This window comes from Gossypium arboreum, chromosome 11 (genome assembly GCF_025698485.1).
Source record: "Gossypium arboreum isolate Shixiya-1 chromosome 11, ASM2569848v2, whole genome shotgun sequence".
NCBI lineage: Eukaryota > Viridiplantae > Streptophyta > Magnoliopsida > Malvales > Malvaceae > Gossypium > Gossypium arboreum.
In genome coordinates this window covers 54,932,143-54,945,700 of record NC_069080.1, presented here as the reverse complement: position 1 = coordinate 54,945,700, position 13,558 = coordinate 54,932,143, and the positions used below count along the sequence as shown (strand labels likewise).

At 31.3% G+C, this 13,558-nt stretch overlaps 1 protein-coding gene across 2 annotated transcripts; it reads right to left on the bottom strand.

The window, feature by feature from the left end:
* Positions 1-397: 397 nt before the first annotated feature.
* On the bottom strand, positions 398-6,707 carry LOC108474282 (uncharacterized). Of its 2 annotated transcripts, none has more exons than XM_017776250.2 (9): positions 5,866-6,707; positions 4,731-4,943; positions 4,401-4,643; positions 3,432-3,498; positions 3,115-3,318; positions 2,875-2,966; positions 1,737-1,919; positions 1,507-1,643; positions 398-1,169 (listed from the first exon to the last, which is right to left on the bottom strand). In XM_017776250.2, exons 1-9 carry the CDS (start codon positions 6,355-6,357, stop codon positions 983-985), a joined length of 1,818 nt encoding a protein of 605 aa, XP_017631739.1. In that variant the 5' UTR covers positions 6,358-6,707; the 3' UTR covers positions 398-982. The 2 variants fall into 2 exon arrangements, with proteins under 2 accessions (XP_017631739.1, XP_017631741.1); XM_017776252.2 differs by having other exon boundaries at positions 3,115-3,306; positions 5,866-6,706.
* Positions 6,708-13,558: the final 6,851 nt, after the last annotated feature.

Below are 13,558 nucleotides of genomic sequence, written 5' to 3'. Positions count from 1 at the left end.
ATTTTGTATATATTTTAAAATTTTTCAAAATTAAAATCAAAATAAGATCATTTATAAATTTTAATAATATAATATGTAAAAATTAAATGTTAAAATTATTATTATACTAAATTTTAATTGTCAAGTTAACTTGTATTTTAATAAAAATGATTAAAATGATCGAATTATGTAACAATACTTAAATTATAAACTTTTTTTATTTTGAGCGTCTAAAATAAATATTTTTATAATGAATTAAATAACCTAAACAAGTTTAAATATGCATACATAAAATTTCTATTTGGAGTGCAATTTTGTTTAAATAGATAGTGCTATTATTTTAGATTTCACTTTTGCAAAGTGGAAAAAAAGGTCCAACTTGATAAAAAATGAGAAAGTACTACACGTCTTGAAACGATTCTTCAATTGCCAATCATATATTCGTTTTACCTACTACCTCTTCATGAACCTGTTTTTTCCAAGAGTACATGTAAATCAAACCGATCAAAAAGGGGATAACAAGAAAAAAGAATTAATCCCACTAGCCTACCTCGCTTTTTCTTTTTACAAAAGAAAAGATCCAAACCAAAAAACGAAATACTAAAAAGAGAAGGCTCTAAAATGCATCACAACAATTACCTCATACATACATCAACCGAGTCCTAAAGGCTTTACCCAACTATCATCATACGCACCTTGCAAGTTATCAAGCACCCATCTCAACTTAGTAGCAAAGCAGGATATAGTTTCCGCAGACAGATCGATAGACCAGTGATGTTGTGCGTAGGCAATTAGAAGCTAAAGCAAGCATGGTCGATCAAATAGCCTCGACAATGCCTGTCTTAAGCCTCACTCAGCAATCATATACCTTTGACTGCCCAGAAAGTCCAACTTGTGTTGAAACTCCAGGAGCTACACAACCATAAGATCTGATTCAATGCAACTTCCTACGAGGAATGCAACAATGTTATTTTACAGATTTCATCAAATTATACGGTCCTACTTATGAATCCTCAAAGTGAAAGTAGTTGGAAACTTTCAGGTGATCTGCAAGCTGGCTGACACAAGACTGCACGACATCAGACTTCGGAGAGAGAGAATTAGGAAGTTGTGGAATGCAAAGAGGTAGATATTGATCGCTCCCTTCTGGAGGCCAGATGGCAGAGAGCACGGCCCGACAGAATATGAATCTGGAGAAAAGTCGCAAGATACATTCATTTTATTTGTTCTTATCCAAATTGTAAAGACCAAGTTCAAAATGATGACACCAATATATTCATTCTAACACCTATGCTTAGCACCGTCTCCCCATCACCTTCATTTGAGAACGATGAGTAACAATGACCCAAACCAGGGCCAACAAGTGCAATAGGTTGTAATAACAAAAGGCGAAAAGCCTTTACTCTGTCCTATGATATCACACAGTACACTTTTGTCTCGGCAAGCTTCCATTAAACCAAGAAAAATTTATTTAATTATATTTACACAAAAATAAGCTATTGAGTATAAAGATTAAAGATAAAATACCTAACAATAAGCCGCCTTAAAAATGGATCAGATAAAACCTGCGCCCAAACCAGATCCAGGCTAGGTGATTTGCAAAGAATTACTTCCCACTTGGAGAAAGCGGTAGATAGTATGCTTTCAGCACTATTTAGGACCTCCTAAAAGCAGAAAAGTCAAAGCAAGCGAAAGTAAGACCCACAGGAGCAGAAAGCATGTAATGTTAACAAACTCATAAAACTTTGGCAGTTTACCATATCACTATCAGACAAGGAGAACCCAACCATTTGGCAAAATGCTAGCAGAGGAGCAGTCAAGAAAAGGGTAAACTGACTTCCATTCTGAGTAATATCAGCACTAGATGGGCCCTTAAAAGTTGGTCTCAATGGTGAAAGCAGAAGAGCAGCTTTCTCTCCCCTTTCTGCACCATGTAAGACCTGCAATTCGGAGTAATTATAGTGTAACCAACCACTTAGACAAGAATTCAGATGAAAGCAAGACGAGATACTGCATAGTCTCCTATCACAAACACAGTTAACAACACGTTTAAAGAAGTTATTAGCAATTTAGCAGACCCCACAACTCTTCCAAAAATAGTAAAAGAACCTAACACCAGCAGTACACAAAATTGTTCCAAGCAGTTAATTTCTCAGACAAGACCCTCATAATTACTTTTCATCTCAGTTTAATATTGAAAGAACATTTTAGATGGGAGGTTCACCTCTGGGGAAAGATAATGAAACCTTGGAAGAGGAAAACAAAGCCTAGACATTTCATGCAAAGGTTATGTTTATCCCTTCTGTTTAGTTATGTCCATTAATTTCATCTAGAAAAGGCATTGCAATAGAAAGTACTTTACTTGCACATTGCAGCAAGAACAATCTAGGTCATGACAACAGACCACTCCATAAGACTTTCAAACCTTCAATTTTTTTTTTTCCCCTCTTTTCATCTTAACCAGAGTAAAATTCATTTTCCCTTTTTTAAGTTGATTATCCATCGTCAAAAAGCATTGTGATAAATTTAACTTGACCTGCAAGTTACAACAAGAGCAATCTACTTCATTACTATCACAAACCAGTCTGGAGATTTTGGATATCTTCTCAAAATATTCACTTTTCTGTTTTCATCTTCTCATCCAACTCTTTATTGTGAATGCCATCATAATCACATAGAAGATATAAGAAAAAAAGAGGAATATAAGTTATTTTAACTTAAAAACTTACTAAATTCAAAACAAAAAAAAAAAAGACATTTCTTTCAAATACACCACGGCAGGATACTATAACATGTCATCTTTTGAATACTGCAGAAAAATCAGGCACAAACTACAATTATAAACAGCAAACTAGATCTATCCTGACAAGCATACACAAGTTATGACAAACCTGCCTTGAATGCATGGCTGCTGTCACTATCAATGATCAAGAAAAGAGGTCTTCGGGTGAAAGGAATTATATCACCAGGATAGAGGTTACTTGAACCTGCAAATCCCAGAGAATCATACCTAAGATAAATTGGAACAAACTAAATAAAATTCATGTCGCACAAATTTAGGAGTCTTGGTCCACGAACACTCAGAATAAAAGCTAAAGGTAGCATATGGTATTATATATGGCTACAGCTACCTACCACCATTTCCTTTAGGACCTAACCACAAGAAATCATTATAGTAGTCACTAGGCCCTTTCACACCATTGATGTGGGATTCAGTTGCAGAGCAATTCTGTTCAAGAGAACTGTGAGAAGTGAGCATGCTTTTTCTTGTTCGCCTAGATCCTCCTGAAGTTTCTACATGAGAAGTATTAATTTGACCAGGCGTCCCTGCATATTTATCTGTGTCAACAATTGATGAGGAAGAAACACATTCAAATATTCAGAAATATATATAGATATATATATATATATATTTTTTCCTCAGATAGCAATGGCATGGAAGCAAAATTTACCTGATGCTGATAAATAAACAAGCATAATACTCTCTGGAGGGAGCTCCTCACAAATTGTTGCCATAACCTGCCCATCATTATTCATTAAACATCATCTCTGATGACTCCATCCATACAAAAGTTAATGAAAAGTAAATAGAAAGCACAGGAGAGCAGATATAATATTTTTTAGCAGGGTAGTAGCCAACTAATAATGACCAGATTAATCTAAATATGTATGAAGCTTTTATAGAATTACATATTATTAGTTATTGGTTTATTAGATAATATGCGGAATGCCCTACAATATAACAGTGTCTTTATCCAGCATTTTAGAATGGTTACTTAAAAAGAACTGGTCACTTAAAGACAAACTCACTCAGAAAGGAATTGAACTTTTTAGATAAGCCACGAGAACCGAGGCGCATAGGAGTAAATTAACATTAGGTATCAAATTGTTAAGGAAAACACATGCTTTCTTTTTTTCTTTTCGTTTTTGCTTATAAACAATATTATATCCATGATAAGAGTATGTTGTTGCTAGACTAAACATGTAATCAAACAAGCCATAAGAAGAGTATGCCATTGTTAGACAAAAAAACGCAGTGTCTCTCATCACAAATAGAACACACAGTTAACAAGTTTAATGAATCCATTTGCAGCATATCAGACTTCACACCTCTTCCAAAAAATAGTTAAAGAACCTAACACCTAGCTGTGAACAACAACCATGTTCCGAAGGGTTCAATTCTCAGAGACAATCAAAATTTTTTATTTTCTTTTTCAACTCAGTTTGATTACTGAAAGAGTATATTAGATGTCGGTTCACCTTCCTTGGGAAGATACAAGAAACCTTGGAACAGAGTTGTGTAAGAAAATGTCTAAAAGCCACCTAAAACAATCTTAAAAGAAGCGCACTAGCCCAATTATCTCCTGCTAGCAGAAAAAATTTTACAGTAACAAGTTCAGTTAACAGGATTTATAACTCACTGCTATCAAATGTGTCAGAGATGGTCGATACAGGATAGCCTTCCTAGGATTTGGAGGTAGAGCGGGGTCAGTCATGTCTGCAGCCAAATTCATATCAATTAGTCCAGAAGCTCCAGAATAATCAACTGCAACACCATTCTCCTTTGGTTCAGCAGGATGCTTCTGGTAAAATGATCCACTAGGCTCCCATTCTAAACACTGCAGCATTCTGTATACATCCAGAGTAAGTTCTGCGAACTTTACCTGAAAATGACAAGAATAAAAGATTTAGAAAATCTCAATTTGAAGGTTTCAGTACGACTTTAATGTGACCAAAAATAAGTCTTTCACCTCATTCCGGTGATAACTCATCAGGATAGCATCCCGAAACTTTAGAACCTTCTTTGCATGGAATCGAGCTACATATGGAACAGAATTTGGATGACAGTTGAGCATAGCACAGTACCGAAATGGCCTCGAACTTGGAATGGTAAAAGTAGTATCAATGTTTATAAAGCGGAGAATTTCTTGCTCTACTAGCTTCCACTCTTTAAAGTTTGTTTCCTGGAAAATAATAAATAAGTAATCGTATGCACTGATCAGTATCTACCACATGCTGTATGAAGTTAATAAGCTTCCCTCTAAAACTATAACTTCCTTATAAATTACTCAAGCAACCTCTAATATACTGCACAGCACTCAATAATGTGTTCGCATTCACCAATTTAAACAAATATACTGAAAATCTTCCATTTCAAATACTGTGGTTACCTACTCGGTGGGAAAGAATAACTTTTTTTTTCTTGTAACAGTGAAAGTGCAAAGAAAGAATCTAAGTCGGCCTAAGAAATACAAAAATCTTTCAATTCTTGCACAATTTTTTTTTCTAAAAAAAAAGTAACAGAATAAACTTAGACATAAGCATAAATAACATCGGAATTAGCCCAGTCATCACTACCAAATAAATTAAAAGGTGATTAAAATAGGAGATAATTCACTTTAAGGAAATCAAAGACAAAGGGCCCAACTGTATTTCCTTTTTATTTTTATTGCAAAACAGTGAAGAAGATATTACAAAAATAAGGAAAAAAATTATGGGGCAGAGGAAATAAAGCTGAGTAATGCATTAATTTTCCCAAATTTAGATTATTTATGAAAATTTAGATTATACTTCTTAACGAAAGTTTCCTGAACCCGATTCTTACTATTCATTTGGGAAAAAGGAAAACTATTTTGAAATTAATTTATTGGTAATTAAATGGTAATCGATAATACTCAATGAACTCCCTTTCATGTTCTTAAAAATTTTTCTTTTAAAAAACAATTTATGTCTTCTTAGGTAAACCTAAATTCTATTCTTACTATTTATTCATAATTTCCATTAGCAGCTAAAAAGCGCAGAACAAAACTGAAAAAAGCACCATGCCAACAATAGCAAATAAAAATTCAGCTTGAAATTCTAGAAATAAAAAAAAATCGTTTTTACCCGGAAATTAGCCTTGCAATCATCAATAAGAGCTCTAAGCTTTTCGACGACAACTTTCACCATCTCGGTCCGGTTCAAAATCAACGAAACCAGCAAAAACCGGGCATAAAATCTCAACTCCTTAAACCGAACTCGAAGATCCTTCACTCCACACCCTTCGAAATACCTTCTCTTCAAAATCGCTTCATAGAAAATGTAGGCTTCGACCAGAAACCTAGCCTCGCTCGTCCTCATGTACTGGCCGAAATACAGCTGGCCGATCCGACCGGCGATTTCGCCAATCTCCCACCGGTTCAAACCGGCTTTGACAAGCTCGGCTCGGTGTTCTTGCTGGTACTTCCATAACCGCATATAGGCTTTGAAGACTTTCTGGAAATAGTGTTGGCCTTGTGCTCGTCCGTACGACGGTAAGTCCCGGACTCGTGCGAATTTACGGTCCGCGCTCTCGACGAGAGCTCGGAAGGTTTTGGGAACGACGTCTTCCTCCGCCATGTACGAAACAAAAATCTAATACTGATTTCAATAAAAAAAAAACAGTCAAGAGACTCAGCGGCTCGTTAGGGGGATCTGAAGACGGTTACGGTGGACATCGGAAAATGTTTGAGAGAAGTCTAGAGAGATAAAGAGAGATACTGTGTAGACTTTGTTGAGATGAGCTGTAGTTTTTATGGGTGTCAGCGTAATTTTCCCTTTCTCTTTTCTTTTCTTTTCTTTTTTTTTTTTTCTTTTTTTTCCTATAACTGATTTTTGGATTTGTAAGGTTTTATAAATTCAGTAACTTACAGTGATAGCGATGGTAATTAACTCACTGATTTCAGTGATTTGGCGATGTGTCATCATTACTTTCCTGTGGCGACGAAGAAGGACAAGTATTTATTATTAGTATTTTGTATGAGTAAAATAGTCTAAAACAATACACCGTCCGATTATAATTGGGAGAAGAAATGAGAAATCAACGGCTCCTATTAATTATGCCATCAATATTCTTTAATATTATTAACTGGTACACCTACCATTTGTATAAAAACAATAATATTAAACTCATATTTTTAAAATAATAAAGTAATAAAAATTAAAATAATTTTATTAATTAGAATTTGATTTGTATTGAACACTTAAAATAAAATAAATAATTTATATAATTCCTCTTTGTTTTGAAAGTTTGGTGTTGTAATATTTTTTTAATTGAGTTGGATTGTTTAATTAGAATAATTGAATTAAGAAAAATTAAAATTAATTAATTTATGAATCAATATAAACCAATTAAATAGATAGATGATTGATTACATTACCTTTTATTTTTCAATATATTTAATTTTAATGATTTTATTAATTAAATAGTATAAACTAATATGGATGCATTGAAAAACATTAAATATATATAAATGAGAAATCCAATTAAATTATGTTTGACTTCCCAATGATTCGAAAATTTATATAAAAAGTGGAAATGAGTTAATAATCTCTTAATTATGATACAGTATTAAATAAATTAATAGTTCTTTTTTTCTTTTTTTTGTTAAATCCGCATCATGGGAATTGTTCTTTCGTTGGTTTTCTTACCAGTTTGGTTATAAGATACAGCGTACGATTACATTAAAAATATGATTCCAACATTATACGAAAATATTTATGTACATATACATGAATATACGAATTTTGAGCACATGAATGCCTGTCTGGCAATTCTAGATGGAAACAAGGACAGCATATTTTGGCAGAAAATAACAGTTAATTTCTTTTACATATTAAAATTCTGAGCATATAGGACTCTCTTTATACATGTGCAATTTTATATCAAAATTTAAACCCACAAGTTTCAAACTAGAATTCTTAACTCCAAACATCAATTAAATAAGCCCTGTTTTCATGTGAGTGAAAAATATAAAGTTTGACAAAGGATATGTTTTGGATTTTCTGTTTTCGAGGTCTCTAATCTTCGGTTAATGGTAAATATTCCATTTTTTTTTTATACTTATAAATTAAATTATATATATCTGAATTCATGTAGCAACAATGGATCAATTGGTTGGCGTAAGCCATAGTGGTAACTTATAAAGCTGTTATTAACAACTTAGGAAGCACATTAGAAAACTTGATCAAATTTATTTGAGATGTTCATAAATTACATCAGATCTCAATTTATAATTTTTTTAATATTTAATTATTTTAAAATAAAAAAATATTTTATGTTAATATTTATATATTTGTAAATAAATTTGGTTTTGATGGGTGATGATTGATATTAAAATTCTAATTAGGAGTGTAAATAAAATATTAGTACTCACAAGTTACTCGAGTTTAATTCGAAAAATATTGAACTCGGTTTGGTCATTATTGAGCCAAGCTTGAGCTCAAATAGCTTAAGTTATCGATCGAGCCAAATTCGAACTTAGTAATACTTGACTCAAAAAACTCAAGTCTTATCAAGCTTTTCATATTTTTATATTATTAAATTATATCATTGCCCTCAATATATATATATATTTATATATATATTATTAACCTTAAGGCTAATTATTGAACCAAGTTCAAGTTTGAGTACAAAAACTGATAAACGAACTTAATTGAACTCAACTTAAGTAGGTCGATTATATCTCGAACCGAGTTCAAACTTAAAAACAAATATTTTATTGAATTTGAGCCTAACATTATTCGAGTTTGGCTCGACTTGATTATATCCCTATGAAAAAATTTTCCTTTTACTTTTTCACAAAACATGAAAAAAAAACAACTGGAAAAGAAAAACCACCAAAAATGATCTTATTGTGGTCCAAAAATATATCTATTATATTGTGGTTAATTTTGTGCAGGTTATTTGCAGGGAATAGAGAGACAAAGAGCTGTTGTTTTCCCAATTCTAAATATTCCCTTGATCAAACAAAGAAAAAACAAAACCAAAATACCTTAAAACAAATTTTATGACAGTGGATTGATGCTTGTGGCTATGCAATTTTTGGTTTTCAATAATTTAAAAAAAAAGAGAGAGAGAGAGAAAGAGAATATTTTACGAGTTAGGACAAATTCTGCATTGTTCTTAGAATGTCAAAAATGTATCACAATCATGGATTAATCATTCATGCTCTTCAACTGCAAATGCATCATATAGATTTCTATCAATTATAGCTCCTTCTGTGTCATGTAGGATCATGAATTCATGATTAACACCTTTTGATTAACTTAATAATTTTATTGTCTCAAGTTGTTTTGTAATTTCCATGTAAATAAATCATTGCATCTACTAAAATTTTTTAGTTTTCTTTATATTTGACCACCTTCAAAATGAATGATTGCAAAACATGGAAAATTTAATTTGAAACAAATCTGTATAATAAATGTTTTTAAATGCCATTTTGTTTTGCAATTTCCATTAGAAATTAATTATTTTACTTTTTTTAAGCCACGTGTTGGGTTGTTTTTCCCGGTAACTAATTTTATTTTTAAGTTAGGTTACCAAAGGGAGCAATGTGATGATAGTAATAATTTCAAAACCAGATTGATATCCTTATTTTTGAGGAGAGGAATCCCAATTTGCAACAGAAATTAGCTACCATCACAATGTTTTAACGGTTAGCAATACTGAAATAAGTAACAACCTCTTTAATGGTAAGTTTAAAGGACAGAAAGTTTTAAATTTTAACTTTCAATTTTATGGATGGATTTTTAGTTTTAAGTTTTAAAATATATCATTCCTGTTTAAACTTATTTTAATCTAGGTTTAAATATATGTCAATAATATATTTGTAATAATTGATTATGGTCGTAATCATATAAATGTATTAATTACAATTGTAATTTTATTTTGTGTATTATACTATACTTATTCGTTTGTACATTATAATAATTAATCATGATCGTAATTATATGGATGCATTAATTGTAATTACAATTTATTTTGAATAGCATTGTACTAATTCTTCATATACCATCTCCTACCATAAGCTCTAATTAATTTTATTTCATAAACAAATTTGTATTCTTTATTTTTAACATGATTATGATCATGGGCTATAATTACTATCTTAATATTTTTACTCAAAATTTCATCTCCTAAATTATGGTACACCCACAATATAAAAAATTTGTATAACAAATATATTTATAAAAAACTTATATTAAACATTAAAATTTTAGTAGAATTAGTAAAATTAATGCTATAAACATTGTGGGTACGATGTTTAAATTTAAATCCCACCATATTTTTTTTAATTTTTTATAGAAATAGATAAAAACATTATAAAAGTTCATGCTTTTGACATTTGACCACCTGTTAATGCTTAAGACGTGATTTTCAAAGACATAAATGGTTGGTCATTAAATGTGGTACTCCATTTTTATGGGCGAAGATTGAACCACTGACCTCATGGGGAAGGTAGGGATGAAGTCAGCAACCAACACACCGTATCTCATTATTAATAATTATTTCAGTTATATCTATAATTACGTAAAAGCATGAGTTTATAAAAACTTTTACACGACAAGAACTTTTTTTTTTCATCATATTACTAAATTCACATTTAAAAATAATTATATATTTAGTTTAGAATTTTTAGTTAAAAAATTAATTAAAATAGAAGTTGTAATAATTATACATTTAAAATAACTAGCTTCTAATGTCACTGCGTTGTATATGATTTGATTTATTTAATATTTAATTAATTTTATAAATATTATATTTTTAATTGTAGTAGTTAACATAAAATAATATTTTTATTTAAATTATTGAATATAATTAAAATATATTAACTTATCAATTTAAATATTATAATATAAAATTTTAAATAATAATTAAAGCATTTTAATATATTCAACATACAATATAGTTTTATAGTTTTACTTTATGTAATTGAGGAAAAGTAACATTATTCAAAATAATAACTAATTAACATAATTAACTTTAATATTAATATTAATTAAGTAATAATTAATATGTTTTGAATTTTATTCAAGTAATAACTATATTTTACATGAGTAAAATTAGCACAATTTTAATTTGTTTAAATTTTAATGTAAATTATAATTACAATTATCACAACTTTTTCCTATATTTTATACTTATAGTTTTATTCAAGTAATAATTCTATTTTAAAATTAACAAAACTCTTTTTAACTAATAATTGTAATTTAAATTCTAATTACTTTTAAATATTAGTTATCACAACTTTTATTTTATTTCAACTTTTCAAACTAATAATTCTAAATTAAATATTTTAATTATTTTAAAATATGGATTTAATAATATAATAAAAAATAAAGGGTATTCTCATCAATTAAAAAGTTTTTTCAAACTGTACTTTTATATATATGATATATTATTATTTAATAAAAGCTGTGATAATAAGACATTTAAGAACAATTAGAATTTAAGTTACAATTTTAAAAAATTGTGCTAATTTTAAAATAGAATTATTATTTGAATAGAAATCCAAGCATAAAATATAATAAAAAAAGTAGTGATACTAATAATCATAATCTACAATTATTAGTTGAAAAAGTTTGATGTAAATAAAAGTTGTACTAATTTTTTTTTTTAAATTGTGCAAATTTTATTAATGTAAGATAGAGTTATTATTAGTAGCAACAAACTACCTTAATTAGGAACAAAAAAACTAAAGTCGTAGCTTAGCAAAAATTCTCTTGTCTACCTCTGCTGGTCTTGCTAATGAAAATGGAGATGATATCTCTATTATTGAGGATTCCAACATTAAGAAGGTTTATTTCAAGGACCTGGATGCGACTCTTGACGATGTGATGGTTGTGGATCCACTACCAGTACCTTCATTGTCGTGGAAGGGTATGTTAGTGGGTAAGGAAACCCTAGATCAGAGTAATAAGAATGGCGATCAACTCTTCGATAATAGCTTATCCCTTACAGAGCAGGATGTAAAGAAATCTATTGTCAATAGTGTGCCCTCCATTGATTTCTCGGAGAGAGTTTATTAGATTTTGGAGAAGGAAATGTCAACTTCTATGGTTCTTAAGATGCTAGGAAGAAATCTCGGTATCACGACCTTACATAACAGGTTATATGGGATTTGGAGACCGTTCAAGCTTTTTCAACTAATGGACATTGAAAACGGTTATTTTCTTGCAAAATTCCAGAATACCGTAGACTATGACAAGATTCTTTCTCAGGGTCCGTGGGTTATTTTCGGTCACTATCTCACTGTTCAGTCATGGTCGATAGATTTTAATCCCAACCGACCATATCCAAATTTTGTCCTCACTTGGATTCGCTTTCCAGGTCTGCCTAGTCACCTGTATAAAAAATAGATTCTCATGGAAATAGGGGGTTTGTTAGGTAAAGTTACAAAGCTGGATTTTAATATGGATAGTAGGGCAAGGGGACGGTACGCTTGTATGGCGGTGTTTGTTAATTTGGGAAGACCCTTGATTTCTAAGATCCTTATAAACGGTAGTCCTTAAAAAATCGAGTATGAAAACTTACCGGTAGTGTGCTTTAAGTGTGGTTTTTATGGCCATACTGAAGAGAATGAGAATATTGAGGGAGAATATGAACCATGGATACTAGTGGAGCGAAAGACTAGGCGTGTCAACATGGAGGGAGCTAAAAAAGAAAACAACTTGAAAAGGGGGAAATATTGGGATTACGTTTTCAATCTTTAACAAATTTGAAGGCGGATTATTCGGGGGGAAGGAATGATTCAGAAACCCCATACTGAGCAGAAGAATAAAGGGAATGTATCCCTAAATGATTTGAGTAATAAAGCGGTAACGGGCAGAAAAGTCATAAATATTGGAATTAAAAATGCTACTTTGGGTCTATCGGTGGGCAAGGCGCAAAAGGGTCTGGCCCGCGCCTCTAAGCCCAGCAGCGGTAAAGCTGTCCAGTCCGTAAGTGAGACCAAGGTGGGCTTGGCTACACCAGTGGATTTAGGTGAGAATAATTCAATTCCTTTGGCTTCTAATGAACCTGTCCATGGGCAAATGAGAGGTGGATCACAGAAGCAGGCCCAAGGTTCGGATGAGCATGCAGCAGACCCATTCAAATATCCAATTGCCTTACACAATTCCTTGCTGAATGTGGAAGAAATTTCTAGGTAGTTTATTCCAGGTACCTTTAGATCGAATTTTTCTTTAATTTTAAACTCACAAAATGATTCTGCTACATGTCATAAACAATTGGAGCCAAAAATTTCCCTTCAAAATCAAACAGACCTTGTGGTGCATTTTAATCCAGCTTTTAAAGATAATTACTTTGTGAATGTGGAGGTAAAACAAGGTGCCTTGGAAGCTAAAAATCACTTAGCAGTTGTGTTTAATAATAAAAGGCATCTGGAGACTATGGTTGAGGATTTGGGAGGTAGTCATTCGGCTAGTAGTAATTTGATTAATGAGGGTTTTAAAAATCAAATTGCTAAAGGGGCTAGTTCCAAAGGAGGTTGGAAACTTAATAAAACCTTAAAAGACCCAAGAAACTGATTCAAAGATTCTAAAAATACTCGAGTTTCAGTTGCTGAATCTATAAAAAGGGTAGCGGAACTTATTACTTCTGAAATTGATGAAAATTCTCCTATAGATTTGTCAAGGCATCAAGGAGAGGAAGTGGAGTTTCATTCTTCTGATCATCAGTAAGATAAGTTTTCTTACTTTAATTTTTTTTTTTATGAATTTGTCTATTCTATCTTGAAATGTACAAGGTTATGCGTAGGATAAATTTATGCGGGCTTCC

Coding starts and splice junctions, on each gene's coding strand:
- LOC108474282 (XM_017776250.2), bottom strand. CDS start 6,357: ATGGCGGAGGAAGACGTCGTTCCCAAAACCTTCCGAGCTCTCGTCGAG. Junction 2,967..3,114: donor AGGTCCTAAAGGAAATGGTG/GTAGGTAGCTGT, acceptor TGGGATTTGCAG/GTTCAAGTAACCTCTATCCT. Junction 1,170..1,506: donor TTAAGGCGGCTTATTGTTAG/GTATTTTATCTT, acceptor ACTTTTCTCCAG/ATTCATATTCTGTCGGGCCG.